Source organism: Perognathus longimembris, chromosome 25 (genome assembly GCF_023159225.1).
Source record: "Perognathus longimembris pacificus isolate PPM17 chromosome 25, ASM2315922v1, whole genome shotgun sequence".
Taxonomy (NCBI): Eukaryota; Metazoa; Chordata; class Mammalia; order Rodentia; family Heteromyidae; genus Perognathus; species Perognathus longimembris.
Window position 1 is genome coordinate 19,804,310 of NC_063185.1, and position 27,835 is coordinate 19,832,144.

At 52.9% G+C, this 27,835-nt stretch overlaps 1 protein-coding gene across 3 annotated transcripts; it reads right to left on the bottom strand.

Moving 5' to 3' along the window:
* Positions 1-4,452: 4,452 nt before the first annotated feature.
* Pwwp2a (PWWP domain containing 2A) lies at positions 4,453-27,835 on the bottom strand. Of its 3 annotated transcripts, none has more exons than XM_048334033.1 (3): positions 27,166-27,835; positions 15,141-16,057; positions 4,453-5,429 (listed from the first exon to the last, which is right to left on the bottom strand). In XM_048334033.1, exons 1-3 carry the CDS (start codon positions 27,774-27,776, stop codon positions 5,413-5,415), a joined length of 1,545 nt encoding a protein of 514 aa, XP_048189990.1. In that variant the 5' UTR covers positions 27,777-27,835; the 3' UTR covers positions 4,453-5,412. The 3 variants fall into 3 exon arrangements, with proteins under 3 accessions (XP_048189990.1, XP_048189989.1, XP_048189988.1); XM_048334032.1 differs by having other exon boundaries at positions 4,453-5,426; positions 15,135-16,057; XM_048334031.1 differs by having other exon boundaries at positions 4,453-5,426; positions 14,447-16,057.

Below are 27,835 nucleotides of genomic sequence, written 5' to 3' on the forward strand. Positions count from 1 at the left end.
GGACCTCTCCAGGTGTGCACAGGTAATCGCGGCTCAGTCTCTCACTACCTGACGCCCAGGTCTCGAAGCCAGCTGTTTGGGTGTGGGCAGTAGTGAGCCAGCTGTTGTGCCCCAGGGAGGAGACTGGCTTGCGGGCAGCTCGCCAAATGGCTTTCCTGCTGAAATGATTGCTCGTGGGAGCCGTGGGGGGGGAGGGGGGGGAGGGAGGGGGGAGGTGTGGTCAGTCCTAGTGTCGCCAGGGAGGGAGGGAGGGAGGTGTGGTCAGTCCTAGTGTCGCCAGGGAGGGAGGTGTGGTCAGTCCTAGTGGGGGGGGAGGGAGGGAGGTGTGGTCAGTCCTAGTGGGGGGGAGGGAGGTGTGGTCAGTCCTAGTGGGGGGGAGGGAGGGAGGGAGGTGTGGTCAGTCCTAGTGGGGGGAGGGAGGGGAGGAGGGAGGTGTGGTCAGTCCTAGTGGGGGGGAGGTGTGGTCAGTCCTAGTGGGGGGGAGGGAGGGAGGGAGGTGTGGTCAGTCCTAGTGGGAGGGAGGGAGGTGTGGTCAGTCCTAGTGGGGGGGGGAGGGAGGGAGGGAGGTGTGGTCAGTCCTAGTGGGGGGGGAGGGAGGGAGGGAGGTGTGGTCAGTCCTAGTGGGGGGGGGAGGGAGGTGTGGTCAGTCCTAGTGGGGGGAGGGAGGGGGGAGGGAGGTGTGGTCAGTCCTAGTGGGGGGGAGGGAGGGAGGGAGGTGTGGTCAGTCCTAGTGGGAGGGAGGGAGGGAGGGAGGTGTGGTCAGTCCTAGTGGGGGGGGAGGGAGGGAGGTGTGGTCAGTCCTAGTGGGGGGGAGGGAGGGAGGGAGGTGTGGTCGGTCCTAGTGGGGGGAGGGAAGGAGGGAGGGAGGTGTGGTCAGTCCTAGTGGGGGGAGGGAGGTGTGGTCAGTCTAGTGTCGGGCCGAGGGCATGGTGGGAGATGGAGACGGCCGTGCTGTGCTGGAGCGCAGGCTGGCCTTAAGCTCACAGTCTAGCTTGACTCCCAAGTGCTGGGATTACAGGCTTGTACCACCAGGCTGTGTCCTTGGCTAATCCCCAGAAACGTGTGTGTGTGAACGTAGCACTGTACACTGCCTGATGCTGTTAATGTCCCCAAGTCGTTAAGTCTTAGGACTCCATTATGCTAAACAACCAAAAAACAACCCCGCCCTAAGGGCTCAGTGGTGGAGCCGCGCGTAGCCAGGGTGCGCGTAGTCCAGCACGGAAGGAGCGCGCGGGTCTTAAGGATTCCATGTCCAGATATTTACTGATACTTAGAAAGTCCAACTGAAACTTTAAAGCATTCCTAGCTGTGACAGTATTCAGGAAGCCATGACCACCGTCTAAGGCCAGCCTGCTCTTCCTTCCCAGATGGAATCCTTTCAGCAGTGGCCCGTGTTCATGAGCAGTCCCTTCGAGCGCGCCTGGGGTGGGGGGTGGGGATGGCTTACCCTCAAGCCTCTACTGGGGGGGGGACTCGCAAGTTGGCACTACTGCTGATAGGCACAACTTTAAATTTCCCCCCCCCAAAAAAGACTAGAATTTACCTCAGTGCTGGGATTGAATTGGGGGGTTCACAATGTGCTACACCCCGACACCTCATGATTGCAGTGGCACTGATTCTGTGCATATTCTTATTCCAACAATATTGCACTGGGGAAAAACAGTTTCCAGTACTCTGAAGACCTGAGACGGCAAGGTTCTGTGATCTGGGGCTGCCAATGCGGCCCGAGGGAGGCCCTGGGTTTGACCCCCAACAGTGGGGAAATAGTGTCTCCCTATCAACTGCCCTAAGACCGGGGGTTCCAAGGAAGGGAGGGGCCGTGCTTCCATTCTCAGCAGCAGCTTCTGCTTGGGGACTTGGTTAGCAAAGCACATTCACAGGAGTTGGTCTCCACCTGCAGTCACATCCAAAGCGCAGGCCTGTAGTCTGGCCCGTGTTAGTGCCTAATTTTAAAGATGTCTGTGCTGCTAACCGACGCACATTTCCCCATCAGATGCTGCGGGTCCCCATCTGTCAAGACAGCGGCACCAGCGAGTCAGCCTTCCGCGCGCTTCCAGCACCCTGGAGTTCCCCTCGGGTGAATGTTCGGTGGCGGCCATACCAGGTAAGGAACTTGAGGGGCTCAGCTGGGGTTTCTCCCGTGAGTCCAGCAATCGCGTTCAGGAGAACAGGGATTGTGTGACATGGTCCCATTAAGCCAGTCTGATCTCTTCTCGTGTGTGGCGCTGAGGACGGAACGCAGGGCCTCGCATTGCCAGGCAAGCGCACCCCCACTGAGCTAAATGCCCAGCCCCTCCAATCCTTTACAGTCACGCAGGGCTTTGGCTGTTTGCGCCTCAGTTTTAATGTGTGCGTGGGGAGGACCTGAGACTCAAATCTCTCCAGTTAGCCCTTGGGTAGCGTCCTTCCTCGGGTCGCATTCTCACTGACTTTACTGCCCGACAGGACACTGCATTATTGAGCCGGGTGCTGGTTCTCACACCCATAATCCCGGCTCCGGGCTGAGCTGTAGTTCAAAGTAGGCCTGGCTAAGAAGGTCAGTGGAATTCTTTTCTCCGGTTAACAGCCAGAAAACCAGAAGTGGAGCTGTGGCCTTGAGCTGAGAAAGCATGGGGACAGTGCCCGGGCCCTGACTTCAACCCCCACGACTGGAAATGTTTTTTAAAAATTACATTATTGTGAAAAATGTAAGGTGGGTTTTGTGCATAGAGCACGGTGGAACCCTGGGTTCATTTGAACTCGCAACTCCCAGCCCCGGGGCTGGGGAGGTGGCTTAGCGGTAGAGCGCTTGCCTGGCACGCATGAGGCCCTGGGTTCGATTCCCCAGCACCACAGAAACAGGAAAAGCCAGAAGGGGCGCTGTGGCTCAAGCGGCAGAGTGCTAGCCTTGAGCGGGAAGAAGCCAGGGACAGTGCTCAGGCCCTGAGTTCAAGGCCCAGGACTGGCAAAAAAAAAAAAAGAAAAGGAGCTCCGGCCCCGCTGTGCTGTGGGCGTCTTCCAGCCACATTGCTGCTTGCGGGTTTGGTGTCTTGGCCTTGTGCTCTTGCTCCACTGCTCCCCACGCGCCGCAGGGACGGCCCGGCCCGGCCCCGTGGAGGCGGTGGGCTGCCGGCGGGGGCGGTCCCGGCCCGCGCGCCTGTCTGGGTCGGGTGGCGGGGCTGCAGGGGGGTGGGGGGGCTGCCTGAGGAAGGCCGCGGAGCCTGGCGGGGCTCGCGGGGCTCGAGCCGGAGCGGCTCCTGGTCCAGGCACGGGCGGGGAGGGGCCGCCGCGGGGCTGGTGAAGCCGAGGACGCCATGCCCCCTGCGCTTGTGTGGTGATCCGGAAAGCGACCCGTGTCCGGGCGGGGCGAGCAGCAGGGCGAGACTTGCCATGCGGCTGCGGGGCGCGTACACGCTTCGCTCCGGAGCGTCGGCGCGGCCCGGCCGGGCCTCCGGCCTGCCCGCTGGCTCTTCCCGTCCCGGGAGGGGCTGTGCCGGCTGACGCCCGCCCGCCGTGCGCGACCGCGCGTGAGGATCGCGCCTGCGCGGCCCCCAGCGTCTCCCGAGCCCGCCCCGTGGCTGGACCCCCTGCCTTCCCGGCGCCCGAATGAGACGTGCGGACTCGCAGAGAGGAGAGCACGCTTTATTGAAGCACCGAGAAAAGCATCGAGTGAGAGAGAGGGGCGGCGGGGGTGAGCAGGGAGAGCCGCGCGCCGGAGACAGCACCACGAGGCGGGAGGCGGCCCTGAGCACCGGGAGCTGCGGCGAGGGCGGCACTGCGCGTGCGCAGGCAGGGCCGGCCGGGCCTGGAGACAGCACGTGCTGCGGGCAGCACTGCGCGTGCGCACGCAAGGCCAGGGCCTGGAGACAGCCCTGAGCATGCGCAGGGCCGGCGGCCGGAGAAACGAGTCCAGCGGGTGGCGGCCGCCGCTCCCCTCGCTCCGGTAAGCTCGACTGGGAGACGGTCTCCGAGTCTGTGGAGCCCGGCGCGGTGAGGCGCACGGCCTCCCCGCCGGGGCACCCTCTCTAGACGGGGCTGCCGCGCGTCGTCGTTAGAGAAGGGCCGCCCGCCGGGCCGAGCGGTGGAACCCACAGGGCGCCTGGAGGTCGCGGACGCGGGCCGGGCCGAAGCCGCGGGAGCAGGCCCGCACCTCGCTGGGGCTGGGCCCTCAGTACCACCGGCGCTGGGTTCCTCACCAGCCGCCTCGAGGACGCGTCCTGAGGGGACAGTGCTCCTCCGCACGCCCGTCCCCCTCCCCCTCCGCGGGGCGGGGCGGGGCGGCCGAGTGGGAAGTTCCGGTTCCGGAGCTGGTCCTGCCGCGCGGCCGCCCCCCCCTTCCCGCGTTGGGTGCCGGGAGCCTCGCCTGGGTCTCCGGCCGTCGGAGCCGGCATGGAAGGAAGGACTCGACAGCCGAGCCCACGGGAGGCCCAAAGGAACTGTGCGGTTTCCGCCTTCTGGTTTAAAAAATAAGTATTGCCACTAAAAAATTTGTTTTTATTATTAAAAGTACGGCACCATCAAATATAAAATGCCATAGAAATGTCGTACTAACAGGTCCGTCCAGTTCTCGTGTTTTCTCCATTCATTAAAAAGGAAAATTACGGGTTTTTTCAGAGTATATTTAGCAAAGATAAAGAAAATTATGATTTCTCTTAAGATCTCATGTTCATGCACAGAACGTCGCACTGACTCTACACGCCTCCCCCCAGGGCCCGGCAGAGGCGGCTCTCTGGAGATGGAGTCCGGCTCGGCGGGACGAAGAGTTCCGGGAGTGTGCAGATCATTCCAGAACCAACACTAGCCGAGCCACTTGAAGTCAGAGAGTGAAAAGGTGAGTATGAATGTGCACAAAATGTTAAATACTAGTGGCAAATAAATACATCCGAATATGTTCTAACAAGCAAACATAGATCCAAGGTAAGTCCTGCTTTAGTTTAAAAAAAGAAAGAAAGAGAAGGTCTGCCTGGAGTTTGCCGAGTGGGGTGGGCCCTGGCCGGCCTCCCGCGGCGTGGCGCAGACGGCTCTCCTGTGGGAAGGGCACCGGCTTAGCAACGGCCATGGCCGCCACCACGTCAGAAATAGTTTGAGTCTGAACTGAAGAACACGCGTCTCAAGTAGGGAAAAGAATTCCCCACCTGTGCATCAACCCATGCCTCGAGGGTTCCCAAATCGCACTGAGAACTTCACATTGTAAAGAGGTTTGTCCGCTTCTCCAGACGGAATATTCAAGTGAGTTCTGGGGTGTTCACACCACGTCTCCTCTCACGCGTCATTATTGCCACAGTTGATAGAACAGTCCCTACTACCTGTTCTCGAGTTTCCTATGTTTGCCCTTAGAGACTGCTGGCTCGGCACCGCCTCAGCGCTTACTCCGCGGCTTCAGTCCCGGTGCAGCTGCTGCCCGCGGCCCAGGTCCACCAAACCAGCAGCCTGCTAATGTCTCTGTGCTGAAATACAGTAAAGACAGGAGAAAAGCACAGTGAGCACAGGTGATCATGGAGGGATGTCCTTGCTCCACCGAGCCCGACACAGACAGGGCCGTCGCACCTGGGTGGGGACAGGGTCCACCCTTCTAAGCCAGAAGCATTTGCCATTTCTGGTGTATGTGGTCAGACTCCAACAAAGGAAAAATGACTGGCAAGACCGTGCATTTGACTGGTTTAAAAACATACATGATTATCAACATGTCTACCAAGAAAATTTCCCCTTGTTCTTGAGGTTGGCATTCATTTCAAGGTAATTAGTAGACTAGAAACCGCAGCCTCCCTCTACCCCAAAGCAGTTAGTCTTAAGCAGATCTGTACACAGGACCACACTACCTGAGTCAGCAGTACAACACACTGCACTGCACATGCGCACGGGGGGGAGAGGGGAGGCGGGGGGGGGGGGGACGACACACGACGAGCCCCCACGACGCCACCCGACTGCTCTGTACACACATGGCTTAAACAGGGCCCTGTCCTTTGATACCGTCACACGACCTCCCCCCCACACCAGCCAAACGCCAGGACGCCAAGCAGGGAGCACACAGCCAAGAAGCTCACCGGCCTGCTGGGCCGCACTGTAGAAACCACACCACCTCCCTCGCTGGGCCTCAGCCGGGCCCTGTGCACCAGTAACTTCGCACAGTCCCAGCAGGGGGCCGGCAGAAGGGCGTTCCGTCAAAGGACGCCCTGAAGCAGAGCTACGTGCTTCTGTGGCCAGCAGACAAAAACGATACAAAAGGAGAAGCATGCTCCTCAGTGGGACTTCCCTAAGACTGGATGCTGATGTCCCCGTGTCGGTCACTGCGCTTCATCCTCTTACCTGGAAAACCGCCTATAAAAGAGCTCCACCATGTTTCTCTTCAAATAATGGAAAATTACCTCTAGCCATACCTACTGTACCTATTGCTGGTGGCTCACACCTGTAATCCTAGTTACTCAGAAGGCTGCGATCTGAGGATCGAGGTTTGAAGCCAGCCTGGGTTGAAAAGTCCCCATGAGACTCTTACCTCCAATTAGCCACCAGAAAGCTGGAAGTGGCCCTGAGTTCAAGTCACACAACCAACAACACAAAAAATACCATACGTGTTGAAGTAGAAGGTGCATATAAGTCTTGCCTCTGAGAAACAACAGCATTTGAAATTCAGCACTGAGAAATGACTCGCAGTGGTCGTGCAGAGCACCTGCCTGGCAAGGGGTTCAAATTACAGAAGAGTCCAGAGTCACAACACAATCTCTGATGTAAACTGTACCCTTCAGCTCTGGCATCTAACACCTGCGCAGACACTAGGCATCCTTCGCCACCCCAAAGGGAAGGGAGGTGAATATATTTTTATTTTTGCCAGTCTGGGGCTTGCACTCAGGGCCTGAGCACTGTCCCTGTCTTTCTTTTGCTCAAGGCTAGCACTCTACCACTTGAGCCACAGCGCCACTTCTAGCTTTTTCTGTTTGTGGTGCTAAGGAATCGAACCCAGGGCTTTGTGCATGCTAGGCAAGCACTCTACCCTACCACCAAGCCACATTCCCAGCCCCTGAGTATTTCTTTAAAGGAGCACAGCAAGCACAAATGCCTCAGAACCTTTCCTACCACCCAGGAAGTCAGAATTAGCCTCGCAGGCCTCATCTAAGGAATGCAAAGATAAAAAGGGGAGACAAGCCCTTACGTACATTCCCACTGCATTAGTTCCCGGAAGCCACGGTTCTGCTGAGCCGCCTCGGGTTGCAGCTCAGGGCACGGCGCGGCCCCTTAGCCGCCTCTGGCTCCCGGCACTTAGCGCAGCTCCTCTTTGGGTTTGGGTTTTTGTTTTTTTTGAGAAGAGTCCTTCCTGCCCCAGCTGGCTTCAAAGCACGATCCTCAGACCCCAGCCCCCCCCCCACCCCTAACCAGGATGACAGGCATGACCCACAAGCAGCGGCTCACATAGAGTGTCTCAGACAGAATAAGGGCTGTGATTTGGAATTCATGTCACGAGACAGAGTGAAAGCAGCTCCTGCCGAAAGCAGCTTCCCGCACCATGCAGCTCACACGCTACCAAGTCCACGCACACCGCAGAGAGCACACTCGCCTGGCCATGTGGCCCAGCCCCCTTGGTGGCTGCAATGGCCTGGCGCCAGACAGATGCGTCCAGGCCCACGCTCCCGGCCGCGTCCACGCGGCTCTGCACACACCAAGGGAGCAGCGGCTGCCACTGCCTGACCCAAGAGCTGCCATTTGTTGAGACCTATGATAGAAAAAACCAAATTAACAAAAGCAGCGCTTGTTCTTCTAAGTCCATCTTCTTGGAAGTTTTTAGTTCATTTTACAGGGGGGAAAAACCTAAGGCAAAAAACTCAGTTCACTTTGTGGATAACTGGCAGCTTCCCAGATGCAAACGTGGAGAGGACAAGAGGGCGGCCAGCAGAGGGCGCAAAAGGGGGGTGCAGCGGGCTTGCAGGACTCCAGGCTCATCCCAGCCCCAGACAACATCTACACTCTACTAGCCTGGTGTTGGAGCCTCGTGGCCTCTACATCACACGGGACCAAAGTCCTTGTCCCTGCTCTTAGGACATCGTGAACTCTGGGCTGGCACATGACCACCCATTGTAGTCACCACATCTCTTAAAAATTGTAGATCAAGAAAACAAACGGGCCTGATCTCCCTAATATATGACTGTTAAGATGGGGTGACGGGGAGACAGTAGAGACCAGGTCTGTGAAACCAAAAACTGCTTGTCAAATGGTATTTCCCAGAGGATTGGGTCAGCGAGCAAACATTATGTAACTAAAACCAAACAACTACTCAACATATAAAGTCAAAAATTGACCTCTCAGTGGAACACAATAGCCCAAAAGCTATGTATGTACGTTCATATAAGACTACTGTCAACATATTGTCTAATGTTGACATTACATTTAAAGCCCTAGGCAAATTTTCTTCAGCGTAGGCCACGTGGCTACTGTATATGTTCTTGGTACATTGTGTATCATATATATGTCTACCTGACTAGGGAAGGGAAAGAAAAACAGGGTGTAAGATATCACAAGAAATGTACACACTGCCCTACTATGTAATTGTACACTTTTTACACAGCACCTTATCAAAAACATTTTGTTTAATTAATAATACAAAAAAAGTTTAAAAAAAAGTTGTAGATCAGCAGTGCGCACGCCCACAATCCTAGCTACACTCAGGAGGCTGAGATCTGAGGATCATGGTTCAAAGCCAGCCCCACCAGGAAAGTCTGAGACTCATCTCTGATGAACCACCAGAAAACCAGAAGTGGCGCTGTGGCACCCGTGGTAGAGCACTAACTATCCTTGAGCAAGAGAGCTCAGGGACAGCGCCCAGGCCCAGTGTTCAATCCCCACAGCCAACCAAAGACAATTGTTTTTTAATTAAAAAGGCCAAACGAACCTCCAGTTCTTGCCACTTGCCAAGCCATGGGTGACAGGACTAACGCCAGAGAGCACAAGATAGGGCAGCCGTGCCAGTGAGCAGGGGCTGAGAGGCAGCCAGGCCAGGGCAGCTGTGGTCTCGACACAGGAGCTCCGCGGGGCCCCTCCCCGGGCCCCCAGGCCGGGAGAAGCGCTTGCCATGCGGCACCGGTGCGGTCCAGGGAGGACCTCCCAAATCCCACTGCTAGGAATCCAGAAGCAGAGTGGGCAGTCACCGCTGCTGAGAGCCAGTGCCCACCTCACCCGAGCTGAGGCGGCACGGCAGCCACCAGAACAAGCGCACAAGCGCTGTGCCTGCCACTCCCTGCTGCACTTAGCGTCACAGGTAACTCCCCGGAGGTGCTGCTGCTCTTCCCCACCCCACGGTGATCGTCAGAGCCCAGCGCGGCGCTCTCGAGCCCACAAAGCCCACCCTGCAGCCAGCCGCAGACTCCACGCACCGTGTCTCCCTCGGCACACGCTCAGGCCTCCTGCCTCTGGCTCCCACGGGCGGGATGACAGCCGTGTGCACCAGGGCCTCACGGGACCCCACGGTTACAAAGTACCTTAGAGGTTAAAAAGGGAAGAAGACTGGGAGAGAGGGAGGGGCAGAGGACACTACAAAGGGAAGTGACTCTACTCGTGTCCTTGTAATCCCTCTGTACATCTCCTCTGTAACAACAATAAACTTTTTTAAAAGAAAAAACCTTGTGAAAACTTACTCAGTCCCTGAGTCCAAGTCCCAGAACCAGTACAAAAGAAAAAGAAAAAAAATACTTTTTTTGATCACAGTTATCAATTATCCATAATAAAGATACCAAAATGCCCTGTAACACATGACCTGCACTAGTGGGTCACACCTACAATCCTAGCTACTCAGGAGTTCCAAACCAAGACCCAGTTCCAAAACCAAGAAACATTATCACTGGCCACCAGCCTCTCTCCCAACCTCTAGACCATTTCCTGGCTCCCATCTGTCTCATCCTAGCTCCTCAGGAGACTGAGATCTGAAGGTTGCTATTTGAAGTCAGTCAGCTGGAAAGCCTGTGAGACTCTAACTCCAGTTAATCGCAGAAAAAGCCAGAAGTGGTGGTGCTGTAGCTCAAGTGGTAGAGCACTAGCCTTGAGCAAATTGAGCTCAGGGACAGTGCCCAGGCCCAAAGTTCAAGACCCGGGACTCCCCCCTCCCCCCCCCCAAAAAAAATGTAACAAGTCATCTAACTATGGCATTAAACTTCTTGTTTCTTTATTCTACACACTGAAGCATCAGCTTCAGCTGCGTAAGGAATAAGTGAATGAGTCTATAGAGCCTATTAGCCAATTCAGTACCAGATAGATGTATTCGCATTTGCTTTCTTCTGCAATTGGCAGCACACCAAACCCATGACAGCTCTGAATTCCAGGCATTTTGGTTATAGTTTAGTAGCTATATTAGTGCAATTCCAAAGCAAAATTTGTCCATATTTGGAAATTCATTATTCCCTTACCATATCCCCTATTGGAGGCCACCATTGGATATAAATCCTTGAATTAAAGCCTCAATTTTTTTCTAGACACTTGCCAATCTGCTGCAAATACAATGCACCATGAACCACAGGGCATTCACAACTGCAACAGGAAAACCTAATTTTCAGTCCGAACTAATTTCTTCCTTCCAATTCCCAATTCAGTTATTCAGCACAAACTAAAACTAGCCTCCAGGCAATCATTTTTTGTGCCAGTGCTAGTGACTGAATTTGGGGACGAGGCTGCTGTCTCACCTTTTTTACTCTGCCACTTGAGCCACAGCTCAACTCCCAGATTTTTGCTTGCTAATTGGAGGTAAGAGTCTTACAAGCCTTTCTGTGAAGGCTGGCTACAAATTATGATCTCAGTTTCTTCCCTTTCGCATAACCAACTTTAGAAAAGTGCAACCTTCCAGCTGGGCACTGGTGGCTCACACCTCTAATCCTAGCTACTAAGGAGGGCTGAGATCTGACGACTGCAGTTCAAAGCCAGCCCGGGGGGCTGGAAATGTGGCCTAGTGGCAAGAGTGCTTGCCTCATATACATGAAGCCCTGGGTTCGATTCCCCAGCACCACATAGATAGAAAATAGCCAGAAGTGGCGCTGTGGCTCAAGTGGCAGAGTGCTAGCCTTGAGCAGAAAGAAGCCATGGACAGTGCTCAGGCCCTGAGTCCAAGGCCCAGGCCTGGCAAACAAAAAAACAAACCAAGCCAGCCCAGGGAATCAACATTCCCATTTAAGACTTTTGTCTTTAGTTAACCACCCAAGAACTATGTCTCAAAGTGGTAAAACACTAGCCTTGAGCAAAAAGAGCTCAGGGACAGTGCCTTAGGCCCCGGTTCAAGCCCCATGACCAACAAAGAGAAGGGTTTTTTTTTTTTTTTTTTTTTTTTAAGTACAACCTTCTATGTTTATTTAGTTCATCTTACTGTAAATTCCAGATTGCTTACCGCATCTTCACACCTGAAGAGCTGTCTGTTCTACTCAGGACTCATCTGCAGATACTGTCATGAAGTTTTCTCAAGTCTTCTAAAACCATCAAGTACCTTCTACAGACTTGCGCTCATGAATCCGAGTCTCCCCACTACCTCCGGCCTGCCTGATGCAGCCAATAAGTGTCAACTCCCCCACTGCTAGACAAGTAGGGCAAGCAAGAACAAATGGGAAGTAAAGCTCCGGGTTCCCACAGCTCTTGCATTTGATTTCCTTGGCTTTACTGCTTCCTTGCTCCAGTCTGTGCCTAGCTCTATGCAAGCAAAATGCCCAGGTGGCGATCAGCACGCAGTGTGCCTTCTGCCATCTCAAGGAGGAATCTTAAGTGACTAGAATTACCCAGTTCATCTTCATCTCTACCAGCAGACACCAGACAAAATTGTCTAGCTCTAACATTTTCACTTGAGCCAGGCACTGGCTGGTGGCTCACCCCGTAAACCTAGCTATTCAGGAGGTGGAGATCTGAGGATCTCAGTTTGAAGCCAGCCTGGGCAAGAAAGTCTGTGACAGAGTTAGCTCCAATTAAATGCTATTTAAAAAAAAAAAAAAGTGAAACTGTGGCTCCAGTGATAGAGCACTTGCCCAGCAGAAAAGCTCAGGGAGTTAAAACCCCAGGGCCTGTGCACGCATGCGCACACACACACACAGACACCATCTACTTAATACTTTTCTTTGTGTTCTTGAGTCAGGGATACACCATGGAGCTCAGACTGGCCTGTAATTCCCAATCTCCTCCCTCAGTCTCCCTCAGATCACAGGAAGGCATCCTCCCACCCTAGAACACACAGTAATGCACAGCTAGTGCTTAGAGTATGCACTGAAGATGAGAGAGTCTCTAAAACCTGCTTCCTACTGAAAGTGATGACACAGGCCAGACTGCAAGTTGAACTGCAAGGAGCAGAGAGCACAATTAATTCATGCAAATTTGTGATTACACTTCTACCTTTTCCTCAAAGGTATTAACAAAATTGACTCTCTTGTTTTTGCAAGGCGGTTGTCACTATGCAAATCAGGCCGGCTTCAAACCCACCAGCCTCAGCCTATAGTGTTGTGATTACAGGCATACAACACTGCATTCTTTTGAGTGTTGTTTTTGTGTCCCTCAATAATTTTGCTTTCTTTTACCCCCATGGCTTCTGAAATGACCCAAGTCTGACTTCTACCACGAATGCACACTTCCCCAAGCACCTGGCTGTATTAGCAATCTTCATGGTAAGCAACAATTACAGTGCTACATTACAGCCCACATTATCAAAGCTCAAGACCACATATTCAGTCTCCCTGAACTTCCGAAATTACTTGAACAAATTCAGTCATCTAAAACAGATACTCAAAAATAAATCTCTATAACAATAAAGTAAAAAAAAAACAACAAAAACCCACAACTGAAGTGTCTTCCCTCAGAACCTGACCATCACTCTGTAGCTTCTTTCACTGTTAGAACCAGTAACTTCAGAATACGTTTCTGTTTGCAGGAAAGAATATGTTCAAGTGAAACACTTATTGTGTGATTATTAAAATCAAAAAGCATTGAGTTACCCACAAGAAAATTCTACACACGTGTGTGTGTGTGTGTGTTAGTCTTGGGGCTTGAACTCAGGGCCATGTGCTGTCACTTGGCTTTTTCACTCAAGGCTGGTGCTCTACCACTTGAGCCATGCCACCAGTTCCAATTTTAGGTGCTTTAGGTACATCCAGCTTAAGGAAGCTGTCAAGAGACTCTGGATTCGCAGCCTGCATTCATCTTTCAAATTGTATTACTTAGAAATGCACTCGTAATGTGATCAGTAATGCACCTGCGTACTTTGTGTCCACTTGAAATCGTCTACAATTTAGAAGATGTTTTTGTATCTGAGAGCCATTTCAGTTTGGGGTGAGAAACTTGCCACCCTCAGCAATGGGATCTATGTTCCAGAAGACAGAGCAAACGGTGCTGCCTAAGGAACCGAATCTTGGGGACAGCCGGGCGGTGGAGACCAGGGCTAAGTTGCTCGCTCGGGGAGCGGCAGTGCCTGGCGCATTAAGCAGGGACTGCTTTCCCCGCGTGCCAGGGAGAACTCCATGAAGCGCGTGCGGGAGTCCCTGAGGCTTCGGGGTGGGCACAGAGCTGCGTGCTAAGCCATGGGGGCTGGGCGGCCTCCACCCGGAGCGGAGCACCGGGCTGGCTCACCTTCCCTAAGGCCTATTGCAAACAAGTCTTCCCCCATCGGGAAATTTTTCAAAGGTTTTTGAGAAACACACACAAATAATTTGGATTTAGTTGATTTTATTTACAATTTTGTTTTGTTTTCTTTTGCTTTGGGTTTTTTTCTTTACATTTCAGAGCATCACACAATTACACTGCTTTCTGACCTGCAAACAGATACCTTAAATGGAATTTCCTTTTAAGTGATCAAATTAGGTAACATCCAAATGTGACCATTACACATGAGAGTTAATCCTCACATCCTAAGAACTGACTAACGCCGCCAGTCAGGAGCTCTGGCCCGATGTGGCCGCCGTGCACAGTGTGTGCAAGCGAAACCTGACCCAGCAACCACAGGCGTGAGGGTCTGCTGCACCGCGCACACACACACACACGTGATGGCTCAAAGCTATCGTGAGTTCCCAGATGCCGGGGGTCCCCGTCAGTAACTGAGGGGGGCGGGGGCAGGCTGCCGGCACCCCCGCAGGCCCCGCCGCCGCCCTTGTGTGCAGAGAGGTCGGTGAAGAGCCCCCGCCCGCCCACCCTTCGCCCAGCCCTTCCGCGCATCCCCGGGCGGGGGGTCCACAGCTATGTAGAGATGGGCGAATGTGTGCGCGCGCGTGTGTGTTGCACACACACAGGCGAGGTACGAAGGAGGCTATGGCTTTTATGCCTTGAGATGGTCCTTGGATCCCGAGAGACTTAGAGAAACACTGCTGCGAGTCTCCCTCCCTGTGACAGATGAAAGGGGCCGCGGGGGGGGGGGGGGGCCGCGGCGGGCGCCTCGGGTCTAAGGCCGGCGGGAAGGCGGCGCCCCGGGCTGGCTCGTGGGGCGCGGACGCCCTCCCTGAGCGGGCCGGGGCGCCGGCCCGCGGTTCTCGCCTACCTGAGGGTCCACGGTCACGTTTCAAACTGGGTCAAGAGGGCGCGCACTTCGGGGGTGAGCTGGTGCGCGGCCGTGGCCGCCTCGGCGACGGCCTTGCGGTACAGGCCCTTTCTCTTCTTATTAAAGCGCGCCTGGAAGTGGTCTAGGAAGGGGGCGAGCTGCGAGAGCGCCAGGGAGGAGGTGGTGGGCGACCCGAACCACGCGATGCGGGCCTCCTGGCGGGCCAGCAGCCCGCTGTCGCGGCGGCTCACGGTGATGGTGAGCACGCGCGCCGGCCACCACGGGAAGCCACAGATCTTGGCCCACACAATGTCCCCCACGCACACGGTCCTGCCATCGGGGGTGACGCACTTAGAGACGGTTTTGGAAAAGATTTTCACGTTCAGGGCATTACCGGGCCGCCTCTCCTCCCGGGCGGCGGCGGCGGGGGGCGCGGGGGGCGCGCGCGCGCCGCCCGGCGGGAAGGCCAGGCTCTCGGAGGAGCCGCACTCCGAGCTGCAGGACCGGAGCTCGTCCGCGCTCTCCAGGCTGCACACGGACGCGCTGCACGAGTCGGCCGGCTTCTGGTTTAGGGCCAGGAAGGCGGGGAGGCGGGCGGGGCCGCCCCGCGCGCCCGGCGGCGTCGCTGCGTCGTGACGGGCGCGGGCGCGGGCGCGGGCCTCTTGCGGGCGGCGCGCGGGACGCTCACCTGCAGCTGCGCGGCCGGAGGAGCAGCGGGCGGGCGGCTTGGGCGCCAGCTTGCCGCTGCGCACGCGCTCCAGCCCCGCCGTCTTGAGGGAAGAGTCGTTCTCCTCGTTGCGGTAGCGCTGCGGTTTCAAGCGCACGCGGGGCGGCAGGGCGGCCGCGCCGGGGCTCTGGTAGCGGCGGGTGAGGGGCACTTTGGCGTGGGCGCCGCGGGCGGCGGGCGGCTCGCCGGGCTTCTTCTGCGCCTTCTCTTTGGCAATCTTGAGCACCTCGCGCGCCTTGGCGTGGTCCATGTTCTTGCTCTGCAGCACCTGCGCGGCGCCGGCCTGCGCGGCGGCAGCGGCGGCGGCGGCGGCGGCCACGCGCACCACGCGCGCGCGCCCGGGGCCCAGGCCCGCCACCTTCACCACGGCGGCGCCGCGCCGCGCGCCCTCGCCCGGGCCGCGCGCCTCCGCCTTGGGCTCGCCGCCGCGCAGCCGCTTGGGCACGGCGGGCGCGGGCTCGCCGCGGGCCGGGCGCTTGCGGTCCTCGGCGGCGCGGGCCGGGGCGGGGGCCGGGGCCGGGGCCTCGCCGCCGCGCCGCGCCTCCTTCTCCTTCTTGTCGGCCACCACGCTGTTCTTGCACTTCTCGCAGAGCACCTGGCGCGGCCGCAGGCGGATGGCGTTGAGGATGGAGGTGGGCTCCTCGCGGTACAGCTTGCGCTTGGGCCGCTTGATGCGGCGCGGCGGCGGCTGCGGCACCGCCTGGTTGTAGGTGTCCCGGATGAAGAGCGGCGGCGGGTAGGGCGCGCCCTCGGCGAAGAGCGGCGGCGGCTTGGACGTCCACGGCCCCAGCTCGGCCCCCGCCGCCGGCGCCTCGGCCGCCTCGCGCCGCTCCTTGCACTCGCGCTTGGGAAACACCGTCACGGGGATGCCGTGGGGCCCGAACCTGCGGAGGCACGGGAGACAGAGCCGGTGAGCAACGCGCCGCGCCCGCCAGCCCCGCCCACAGACAGACAGACAGACAGACCCAGGGAGGGCTTAGGGCAGGAGCCTCGTCCCCAACCACCCCAGGGGCCGCTGCGGCTCCAGGGGAGCGCGCGCACGCGCATGCGCACGCACACATCCCGCCGGGAAGCGCCCCATAGATGCCAGGCACTGCACTAACTGCGCGCACCCGAACGGGGCGCGGCCATGCCAGCAAATGCAACGCGTGCTCAACAGCCCGCGCCAGCCAGCCGGGATCCTTCGAAGCCAGCCCGAGCGGTGAAGTCCACGCCACTCTGTTTCCAGTAAAGTACTCAGAAAAGGGTCACCGTGGTGCTGGGCTCAGGTGGTAAACCGCCTGCCTTGAGCACCACGAGGCTCGGGGACAGTGCCCAGGCCCTGAATTCGGGCCCCAAGACTGGAGGGAGAGAGGGAGGAGTGTGTGTGTGTGTGTGTGTGTGTGTGTTCAGGGCTACAGAGAAAGGGAAGGAAGAGAGAAAAAGAAATACAGAGTAAGAGAAAGAGAGTGAGAGTATTTTCAGGGCTAAGGGACATAACTCAAGTGGTAGAGTTACCTGCCTGGCAGGGCAAACCAAACCGCAGTATCGAATTCTAAAAACAACAAATTTGTTCTTTCATGTTCATTGGTGTAAAGCTAGCCAGACTCATTAAACTGTGTTTTGTTTTTCTGGTAGAGGTACTGGGTTTGGATTTAGGGCCTAGGCACTGTCCATGAGCTTCTTACACTCATGGCTGGTACTCTACCACTTGAGCCACAGCTCCACTTGTAGCTTTTTGGTGGTTAACTGGAGATAGGAGTCTCAGGATTTTCTGCTGGCTTCAAACTGCAATCCTCAGTTCTGAGCCTCCTGGGTAGACAGGCATGAGCGACTGGTATTCTACTGCATGAAACTTATGAGTCCAGACCCTCAGTTTACAAAAGCAATGGTACAGAATACAAATCCTTAGCTTCTAAGGAAAAAGGAATCAATGAATTTGATTCATATGCAGACCTAGAAATAACTAACTTTATCTGACTCAGCTGGATGTCAAAAACCCTAAAACACATCACAGAGAAGGGAAACGGCACTACCCAACAGCACTACCCGGGAACTGTCGCTTCTATGTCCAGGCGATCATGTGAACACTGCTGGGTCCCAACAGTCCCTGCCCCCCAATCCTCATGCCAGCCAGGCCCACAGGGCAAGGGGCCTAGCCCCCCAGGACTGGCCCCAGGTCCGCAATCAAGTAGGCCCCTCAACTTTACACAAATGTTTGTAGAGGTCTGTCTCCTCCTCTGCAAAATGAATCTGAGGCTTCGAGACTCCAAACCATTGTCAAGCTCCCATAAAAAAAGTCCAGAATACTCTTTTTGAGAAAAATTACTAAGATTGGGTACCTGTGCATTAGAAAAAAACAACATGAAGCAAGTCTCTGGTTCTAACACAGAAGAAGTTTGCTTTGGAAAATCTCGAGGGACATACAAGCGGCTGCAATCACTTAGAAACCACAAAGAAGGAGGAAAGCCTTGTGTTCCTAGGTCCAGCTTGTTCAGCAAGAACAGACACTCTCCTTGGTGTCAGAAAAGTGCTCTTTTACTCTAGTGTCACATCTGACACCAGCGTGCTTCATGCCTTCAGCCAGTTTTCAGAAGGACAGGACAAGGTGAGCCCAGCACTCAACTGTGGTGTTGCCTTTACTGCTTTGTAAGAAGTGTCCACATCTACCTGCTGCTAAAGAACAGAAATGGCCTCCCTCTTATTCTAAACAGGAATAACTAATCATGGTGAAAGCTTGATTTTCTTTTTCTTTCTTGAGGCATGGTCTCGCAGTGTAGCCCAAACTGGCCTGGAGCTCTTGGGCTGTCTGTCTTGCCTTTGGCTCCCAAGTACTGGAATTACTACAAGCACTCGCCACTGTACATTATCCACCTTCATATATGAAATTGCACGGCAGTCTGTTACCACCTGTACCCTCTTACTTTCCACAGAAAGGATTTGAGTAACTCTGGATAAATAATAGGTTAAGAGTGTTGTAACATGGGGCTGGCAATATGCTTGCTTCATATACATGAAGCCCTGGGTTCAATTCCTCAGCACCACAATATAGAAAAGGCCAGAAGTGGCGCTGTGGCTCAAGAGGCAGAGTGTTAGCCTTGAGCAGAAAGAAGCCAGGGACAGTGCTCAGGCCCTGAGTGCAAGCCCCAGGCCTGGCAAAAAAAAAAAAAAGTAAAACATTTCTCTTGGCTAAAATTTATTTCATTTTCGAAATTTTGCATTATTTTGGTCACTATAGGGTTCTCTTGGTTAACTTAATTCTCAATGTCAGACAATTACTTTAAAGCTGATATGTCAAGTTGTGGAATCTGACATGTTTACCCTGGAAATTCAACAAAACATCAATATTTCACATCTGGATTTTTTTTCTTTGCCTTTCACTCATAAACAGAAAAATATTCAAGGGCTAAGTGTTTTGTTTTGCAGGATTGGGGATCAAACCAGGAGCCTCATGCATGAGTGCTGTACCACTGAGCTAATCATACTCAAAACAAATGTTCTTAATAAGATAAGGAAGCACTTAACTGTATGATGATTGAAAGAAACTTGGGGAAAAAGTAGCTGTTGTTGTTGTTGTTGTTGTTGTTTTTCAAAAAAGTCCAGGGGGATAGTGACTTGCTAAACACAAAAGTAATTTTAAAAGTAAGACATCCTAAAGGAACTAAGGAGAGGACAAGAGAGGGTAAATGCAGTCAAAGTGGTGTGTTTGCATGCAAATAAGAGAACTGAACTTGTTGAAATTGCTCTTTGAAGCAGGGAGAAGGAAGGGAGATGGTTTATAAAGGGAGGATTTGATCAGGATACAATGTATGCATCTATGAAATGGCACAATGAAACCGGCCTGGAACAAGAGAGGTACATAATAAACACATTTTTTAATGGGACACTACTTAGCACGTAGAAAAATACATGAAATAAAACATCCTCAATCATCCAGGAAGATAAATGAGAGAAAGAGAGGCTCACACGTCCCCACTCCATTGTGATAACCCTGACTGGCTGTGTAAGCAATTCTCAGGGGCAACGCACTGACTCCTTCGGGGTGTAAGAACAGCAGCAGTAAGTAACTGTGAGGAAACGCTTCTCCTAATTCTCAAACATATTCCTAATAGGCTCAAAAGTTCAAAAGCTACTCACCTCTGCAGCTGCAGCTTTCCTAAGAGTATCAAGTATTTACTTCTCCAAAAGCCTAATTTTCCAAGCACAGTGTGGAAATCTTCATCACAAAGCCCTGGAGGAGGATTTGCAAATGGAGATTTCGACTCAGCCCTAACACTGAGCCCAAGATTCCCTTACAATGAACCTGGGATGGGATTTTTTAGCAGGACCCCTCACTAGCTTTCTTTTAGACAGATAGACTTGGTCAATGCTCACCAGAACAACCTCCGCTGAGAACTTTAGTGATCAAATACACAGGTGAAAGGCTTGAGCTCTTTCTAAACTCCTTCCAAGTTCTCCAAACTCCATGAACTGACTGGTAGGATCTGCTTTTCTTTCCCCTCCTTTCTTAGTGACTCGTTTTGAGACAGGATAAATTGAGGAAAATAAGGCCTGGTGAAGGCAACTCAGACACATGGTATTTAGAAACACAGAACACTTTCTTTGCTTCAAAGAGAGACAACAGGATGCATCCCTTCCTGAGAGATGCATTTCTCAGGCCAAGAATTCACATTGGGCTGGCAGGATGCACGCCATCCTGAGAAAAATGCTTCCCCAAAACTTCAGTGACCTCTTCCCCCAAATGCAGACAACAGGATGTCCCCTTATCTCAAAGATAAGGATCTGTTTTGTGGCAGGATGCATTCTTACCTGTGAAGAATGCCCCCAAACACCCAGGAACCTAAGTGGAGCAGCTGGAGTGATTAGAGCAAAGATAAAAACCTATCTTTGAGGCCAAAGAGCTGGGTGTCTCTCCTCTAAAGCACCCCCACTCTTAGAGGGAGACTCCGTTTTTCCTTTTGTCTGTTTGCCTACTTACTCAATAAAGCTCTGCCAAGTTTTCCTACCATTGTGACTTGTCCAGAAATGCTTACTCTGTGACCAAAGTCAAGGACCCAAAGTAAAGAGTCCCTACTTTTAGAGGAAACTTCACCAACCCTCACCTGCATCTGGTGACAGTTTGAACCCTTACGCATTTTCAGTCTTCTTTACCCACTACAGAACAACTCTGTCTAGAGCTCCATGATAGGGCACACTGAGCGTGTGCAGGGCTCCACCTTCAATATACACGCATGCACACACCAGCACCCAGAAGACTGAGAGAGGGTCTCAAATTCAAGACTAGCCTGAGCTTCCAAGCAAAAACCCTGTCTCCAAAACAGTCTGAGCTGCTGGCTCAAACCTTTTAATCCCAGCTACTCAAGAGGCTAAAATCTGAGGCCCATGGATTGAATCCAGTCTGGGCAGTAAAGTCCATGGGACTCTCCCTCCAATGAGCCACGAAAACAAAAACACCAGGAGTTTGTAGTTCAAGTGAGCCCTGAGCACAAAAGCTCAAAGACAACACCCAGGCCCAGAGTACAAGCCCCAGAACTGATGTGGGGGGGGGGGGGGTCAGGAAAAGTGACAAAGAGGTAAAGTTGATCAAGACACATTCTGTGTGGAAATGTCACTATGAACTCTTCCCTCTCATACAACTAATGTCTGCTAATTTAAAAAAAACAAACAACTTTTCTTTTAATTTTAAAAGTGCAATGAATACCAAATTCTGAGGGACAACAATACTGGGGTTTATCAGTTCCTTTGTCAATGCAAGAGATATGAAACAAACCATGCACTCAGTGCAAGAGTAAGACATAATACAAAGGTGAACTAGTTAAGTCCAATCTTAACTGCAAAGGTTACACTAAGTATGGAAACATCTAGTGTTTGGGTTCTATTGAAGAGGACTGAATTTTACTGATAAATTAACTTGGCCAAGTGAGGGGCCTCGATTTGCCTACTAGTAATCCTCATAAAGTTATGGCATTTGCTCAAGATTTCCAGCGTTGTAATCAGTGCTACACATTTACAGATGCATCGCTTCTCAGGGTGAGGCTGGCAAACACTGTCCAAATTCCTTTCCAAAGGAAAACAGCAACTGAAATGCTTACCAACAACCACCCATTTTAAGCCAGACACATTTCTAATTTGTGCCTCTCACTAAGAAAAGTTTTGCTTTTTTTTTTTTTTCCTTTGGCCAGTCCTGGGGCTAGAACTCAGGGCCTGAGCACTGTCCCTTTTTGCTCTTTTTACTCCTTTTGCTTCTTTTTGCTCAAGGCTAGCTAGCACTCTACCTCTTGAGCCACAGCGCCACTTCTGGCTTTTTCTGTTTATGTGGTGCTGAGGAATCGAACCCAGGACTTCATGCATGCTTGGCAAGCACTCTACCACTGAGCCACATTCCCAGCCCCAAAGTTTTGCTTTTTAAAGCCAAGGTCTTTATTTGAATGTAGAGCAACTTCTATGAACTCACCTCTGTTTACACACTGTACCAGGGCTGAACTAATTTCCTTTTTTCCCCTCCAATAGTGACAGAATTCTTTTTAAAATACTAAACAATTATAGTACACTCTGTAAGTACTATATTCTTTAAACAAGAGAACATCTAAGGAATTACATATACAGAATCAAACAAGCCTCAGAGAGGTTAGGTGAAAAGCCCTAAGTGCTCAGGCTTCCCTCCCAGCCAACAAAAGATCAATACAAGATAAAAGGACGTGCAAAAAGAATATTAATGATTTTACAAGAATTCTGCTTCAAACCATTTCAAAACAAAAACTTTTAGTATTTTTAAAGTATTATGTTGGAGCTGGGTACCAATGGCTCACACCTGTAATCCTAGCTACTCAGGAGGCTGAAATCTGAGGATCACAGCTCAAAGCCAGCCCCAGTCAAGGAAGTCGATGAAACTCATCTCCAATTAGCCACCAAAAGTACAAAATTGGAACTGTGTCTCAAATGGCAGAATACCCAGTTTGAACCCAAAAGCTCAGGAACAGTGCCCAAACCCTGAGTTCCAACCCTAGAACCTACACACACACACACACACACACACACACACACACACACACACACACACCCTGATACCGTATTGGGCTGAGAAGATACAAGATGTGCAAGATCCCAAGTTCAACATCAACACACACACACACACACACCCCTACCTCCCTGGCACACACAGTATAACCTTTTTGGGGGGGGGGGCAGTCCTGTGGCTTGAACTCAAAGCCTGGGCACTGTCTCTGTGCATCTTTTTGCTCAAGGCTAGCACTCTTCTACTTTGTGTTAATTGAAGGTAAGAGTCTCATGGACTTTCCTACCCTGGCTGGCTTTGAATCGTGATCCTCAGATCTCAGCCTCCTGAGTAGCTAGGATTACAGGTGTCCGCTACCAGCACCTAGCTACAGTATAAATCTTAAATGCAGTTTATTCCAATTTCTACACAACCACTAAGCAAGTGTGCCAGGTGTAGTGGCACACAATTATAATCTCAGTACTCCAGAGGCTAAGAAATCTAAGTTAACAGAAAATTTTGAGGCCAACTGCCTGACCTGCAAAACAAAACCCTATTTCATAAATAAAGTTCTATGCCACAGTCTTTGCAAAGTATTTTAAAGAAGCAGATTCTGCTGTAGGTCAAAGTACCACAGAACTGAGATCAAGTGGACACTAAAGAGAACTCCCTGACTCCAAGAGCTATTGTCACATTCGTCCCAATTCCAACACTTGGTATCTATTTCACAAAAGCAGTACTACTATGTAGTGCTGTGTGTCAAACTACATGAACAAGATACTTAGATATATTATCATAGCAATTAGTACAATATCACTATGTCTGGTTTATTTTATTATTTGATATCTGTGGTACTGCAGATAAAACCCAGGGCCCCTGCGCATTAAGCATGGACTCTACTACAGAGCTTCATGCCCAGACTTATTCTTTTTAAAGAAAAGGGGTCAAACCGGACACTGGTGGCTCACCCCTGTAATCCTAGCTACTCAGGAGGCTAAGATCTGTGGATTGTGGTTCAAAGTCAGCCCTGGGCAGACAAATCCATGAGCTGCTTTCTCCCATTAACCAGCAAAAAAAAATAAGTAAAGGACTGAAGGCATATGTCGAGAGGACAGCCAGCTGTGAGAGAAAGAAAAAAAGCAAAGAACAAGGCCCTGAGTTCAAGCCCTGATACCAGCACCAAAAAAAAAAAAAGAGCCAGATACCAGTGGCTCACACCGTAATCCCAGCTACTCCGGAGGCTGAGATCTGAGGATCTTGGTTGAAAGCCAGCCCTGGCAGGAAAGTCCTTGAGACTCTTATCTCCAATTTACCAACAAAAAGCCAGAAGTGGCACTGCGGCTCAAAGTGGTAAGGTGCCAGCCTTGAACAAAAGAGCTCAGGGAAAGCACCTGGCCCGGAGTTCAAGCCCCACAACAACAAAAAAAAAAGGAAAGCAGACACTACAAGGAATTATCATCAGGCCTAGTTCCCTATATTCGTTTTACAGCTCAGAAAACAAAGCACAGAGAAGATAAGTGATCTTCCCAAAGTCACACAGTAAGAGAATTGGTAAATAAATCCAGTCGGCCCAACAGCAGTTTCTTAACCACTGTGTACCCTCACCTGAGTAAGTCCACACGCTAGGTTCTGTGGGCCCAGTGGAGACAGACAGGCCTGCAGTCCACAACTCTCCAAGCTGTAAGAGGCACCACGGTCCCTACCGCAAGCTGTGGGCAGTGAAGCGCCAGCCGGCCTGCCCACACCCGCAGCATCTCAGGTCAGGCCGGGCTCTACCAAGATAAACAGCCTCAGAGCTTTTTGAATTTTGGAAGTGCAGCTAACAAACTTGATGGCTCTCCCATCCACATTAAAGACGCTGTACAGAAGTACTTCCCCAAGCACAACTGCTGTTACCATCAGTATAAACTGTACATCTATGTCATCTTTATAACAGGAGTGCTTTAATCAAGAACCCCATGTACAGGGGCTGGGAATGTGACTCAAGTGGTAGCGAGCTTGCCGAGCACACACAAGGCCCAGCTCCAGTATCAGAAGGACAATCTGTGGAGTGTGCACATGGCCGAGCAGGGAAAGAGACAGGTCAAACTAGAGTCGTGGACACCAGAATCTTACCAAAGGAAGACTGAAGCAGGTTTCCAAGTTCAAAGGCTGCCTAGCCTACACCTAGAGACCCTCTTTCAAAACAAAACCAAAAAAAAAAAAAAAGGCAACCCTAGTTATGAAACACCAAGATACCAAGACAAAACTTGTTAAAATTAACTACCAGCTGCCAGGCCCTGGGTGCTCACACCTGTTAATCCCAGCCACTCAGGAGGCTGAGGTCGGAAGGACTGCATTTCAAAGCCAGCTTCAGCAGATGGAGGAAATTCTTCCAAAATAACCAGCAAAAAGTAGGGCTGGAGGCATGGCTCAAATAGATCAGTCAGGCAAGCAAGCTGAACAAATACAAAGCACTGAGTTCAAACCCCAATAATACACACATACACACATACACACACAAAACCTTCCAGGGAGGGCTGAAGAAAAGAAAAATTGAGAACTGAAGTTGACAGTGGCACTCTTAGAAATACAGTTCTTTACTTTTCTTTGCTTATAAGAAAACTCTCTAGGAGACTGGGAATGTGGCTTAGCAGTAGAGTGCCTAGCATACATGAAGCCCTAGGTTCGATTCCTCAGCACCACATAAATAGAAAAAGCTGGAAGTGACGCTGTGGCTCAAGTGATAACAGTGCTAGCCTTGAACAAAAAGAAGTCAGGGACAGAGCTCAGGCCCTGAGTCCCAAGCCCCAGATCTGGCAAAAAAAAAAAAAAAAAAAAAAAACTTTCTAGCCCAACTTTAATATGACTGAAGAAAAAGCACAGGTTTGAGAATCCAATAAACTTAAGTTTGAATCTTTTGCCACTTATAAATTAACTGGTAAATTAAATAAACTTCAATTCCTGCTATATCAATGAAAAATGCCACCAGTTATAAAGACTAATGCATGTGGTACAATGTCTGGCACAAAATAAGCACCCAATAGGAAACGTTTGTTATTTTTTCCTAGAGGAATAACTCAATGGCCAATTCAAACAGGAGACAAATTATTTTTCCAGTGCCTGATGGCTCGTGTGGAGTCTTAGCCTGGTACAGTTTATGAGAAGCATCTTATGGGGCTGGAGATACAGTTCAGAGATAGACCACTACTTGGCTGCAACCTCAGCTACTCAGGAGGCTGAGATAGAAGAGACACAGTAATGGCTGCGTCTCAACCTAGGAAACCTAAGGAGCCCTGATCTCTTTAAAAAGGAAGAAAAGAAAAACCTCCTCCAGCAAAAGAAATCACTGTTTACGGGAAGTTCTTGTTAGCAAAACAGACCAAAACTCAAAATCCTAATTCTCTACCAAAGAAAGAATTAAAAAAATACAAGGCTAAGTAGGCTGGAGGCATAGCTCAAGTAGCAGAGCACCTAGGTAGCAAGTACAAGGCCTTGCGTTCAAATCCTAAATATCACAAAAAAAAAAACCAACCAGTGAACAAAACAGTACAGGGACAGCACCCAGACACTGTGTTCAAGCCCCACTACCAACATAAAGAAAAAGACACGCAAGGAAGGAAGGAAGGCAGGCAGGCTGTGGCTCAAGTGGTAAAGTGCTAGCATTGATCAAAAAACATAAAGGAGCCAGGCACTGGTGGCTCACACCTGTCATCCTAGCTACTCAGGAGGCCAAGATCTGAGAATCATGGTTTAAAAGCCAGCCCGGGCAGAAAAGCCTGTGCGGCTCTTTATCTCCAATAAACTTGGGAAAAGCCAGAAGTGGTGCTGTGGCTCAAGTGGTAGCGTGCTAGCCGTGAGCACAAAGAGGCTCAGGGACAGCATCCAGGTCGAGTTCAAGCCCCAGGACAGGAGAGGGGGGGGAGAGAGAGAGAGAGAGAGCGCAAGAGAGAGCTAGAGCAAAAAAGAAAAACCTAAGGGTCTTTACCTAGGCCCTGAGTTCAAGCCTAGGACGGATAGGTGCGTGCATACACACACACACCCCTCCAGATTAAACAACACTCAAACAACTATAAAGCTCCCTTTCCGTACCCGTGTCAGGGCTTGAATTCAAGAGTCCCAGCTCTGGCTCCGCTTTTTCCGCTGGAGTTGCACCCCTACTCAGAAAACAGTTCCTTTCTTTTCCCTCAACCACCAAACTTGAGGATGAATTTTAAGATAGGTTCCCCCCCTCCCCCTCCTCCTCCTCCCCCAGCTTTTCCGAAATGGAAATGGACCACTCCTGCTGTCCAGCTGGGAGGGTCTGGAGTGAAAACGTGAAACTAACATTTAAAAGCCATTTCCAAAACAGGTGAGACACCCTCAGAGTGAGTGAGTGTGAGTGAGTGTGTGTGTGTGTGCTGTTGCTCCAAACAGAAAGGAGGGCCATGAATGGGAACCTCTCTGCACTTCCTATCTGCAAAAGAGAATGAAAAGGTTAACTTAACTCTCGGCCTGCAAACAGGTCCTTTCTTCGTCGTTGGTGGGGGGTGGTTTTCTTTTTATTTTAAACCTGTCTGAAGCAGAGCCTGTCAACACTCTAACTGAAAAGACTTTCTAAAGTCGCGGTCGTGGGGCTCTGTAATAGGTGGAGAGCCTGCTGCTCGTCAAAGCCGGAGTGCACACTCGCGTGCGGGTGTTCCGAGTCGTCCCCGGCCTCCCCGCGCCCCCTCGGCGGCCGGGGTTCCGGGAGACGCGGCTCCTCCGCTCCAGTGCTCCCTGGGTCCGTTAACTCCACACGCAGGAGGGGGGGGGGGAGGAGGGAGGGGTGCGTTAAAGGGCTCCCCTGCGCCCCCCCTCTCCGGATCAGAAGTGGCCGGCTCTCTTCGGGGAACCCCCGAGGCGCGCACACGCCCCCTTCCTCCAAGCCCGCTAAACTTAAAGGTTACTTCGAGGACAAACGGCCCCCCGCGTGGCCCGGGCCCGGCACCGGGGCTCCCCGGGGTGGTCCCCGCCGCCCCGGGAGGGGAGGGGAGGGGAGGCGCGGAGGGCGGGCGGTACCTCTTGGACAGGTCCATGAGGACCCCGGAGAAGAGCTTGTCCCCGCGGCGGAACGACACGACGAGCGCGTCCTCGATGATGTGGTCCAGCGTGACCCGCACCTCGGCGCCCGGGATCAGCTGCGCCACGGCGCCGCCCCCGCCCGCCGGCGGCACCAGCGCGGGCACGGCGGGCGGCGGCCGCGGCGGCGTCTCCTCGCGCTCCTCGCGGGCCGGCGGCGGCGGCGGCGGCGCCGGGGGGGACCGCGACGACGGGAGGCCCGGCCCGGGCTGAGGCGCGGCCGCCGCCGCCTCCGCCTCCGCCGCCCGGGCCGGCGGCTCCTCCTCCTCCGCCGGCCTCGGCTCCGGCCCCGCCGCCTCGGGGCTGCGGGCGGGCTCCCCCGGCGGCGGCGGCGGCGGCGGCAGCAGCAGCGGCTGCGCGTCGGCCTGGGGCGCGGACGGCCGCCCGTCGGCCTCGCCCGCCGGCACCGCCGCCTCGGTGGCCGTGACCGGGAGGGGGTCCGTGCCGGCCTCGCTGCCGGGGATGGGCTCCAGCTCGGGCTCGGCCTCGCCGGCGCCCCCCTCCCCGGGGGACGCCGCGGTCGCCGCCGCCTCTGCAGCCACGGCCGCCATTTTCTTCCTGGCTTTACCCTCCTTCCACTCGGGCGGCGGCGGCGGCGGCGGCGGCAGCG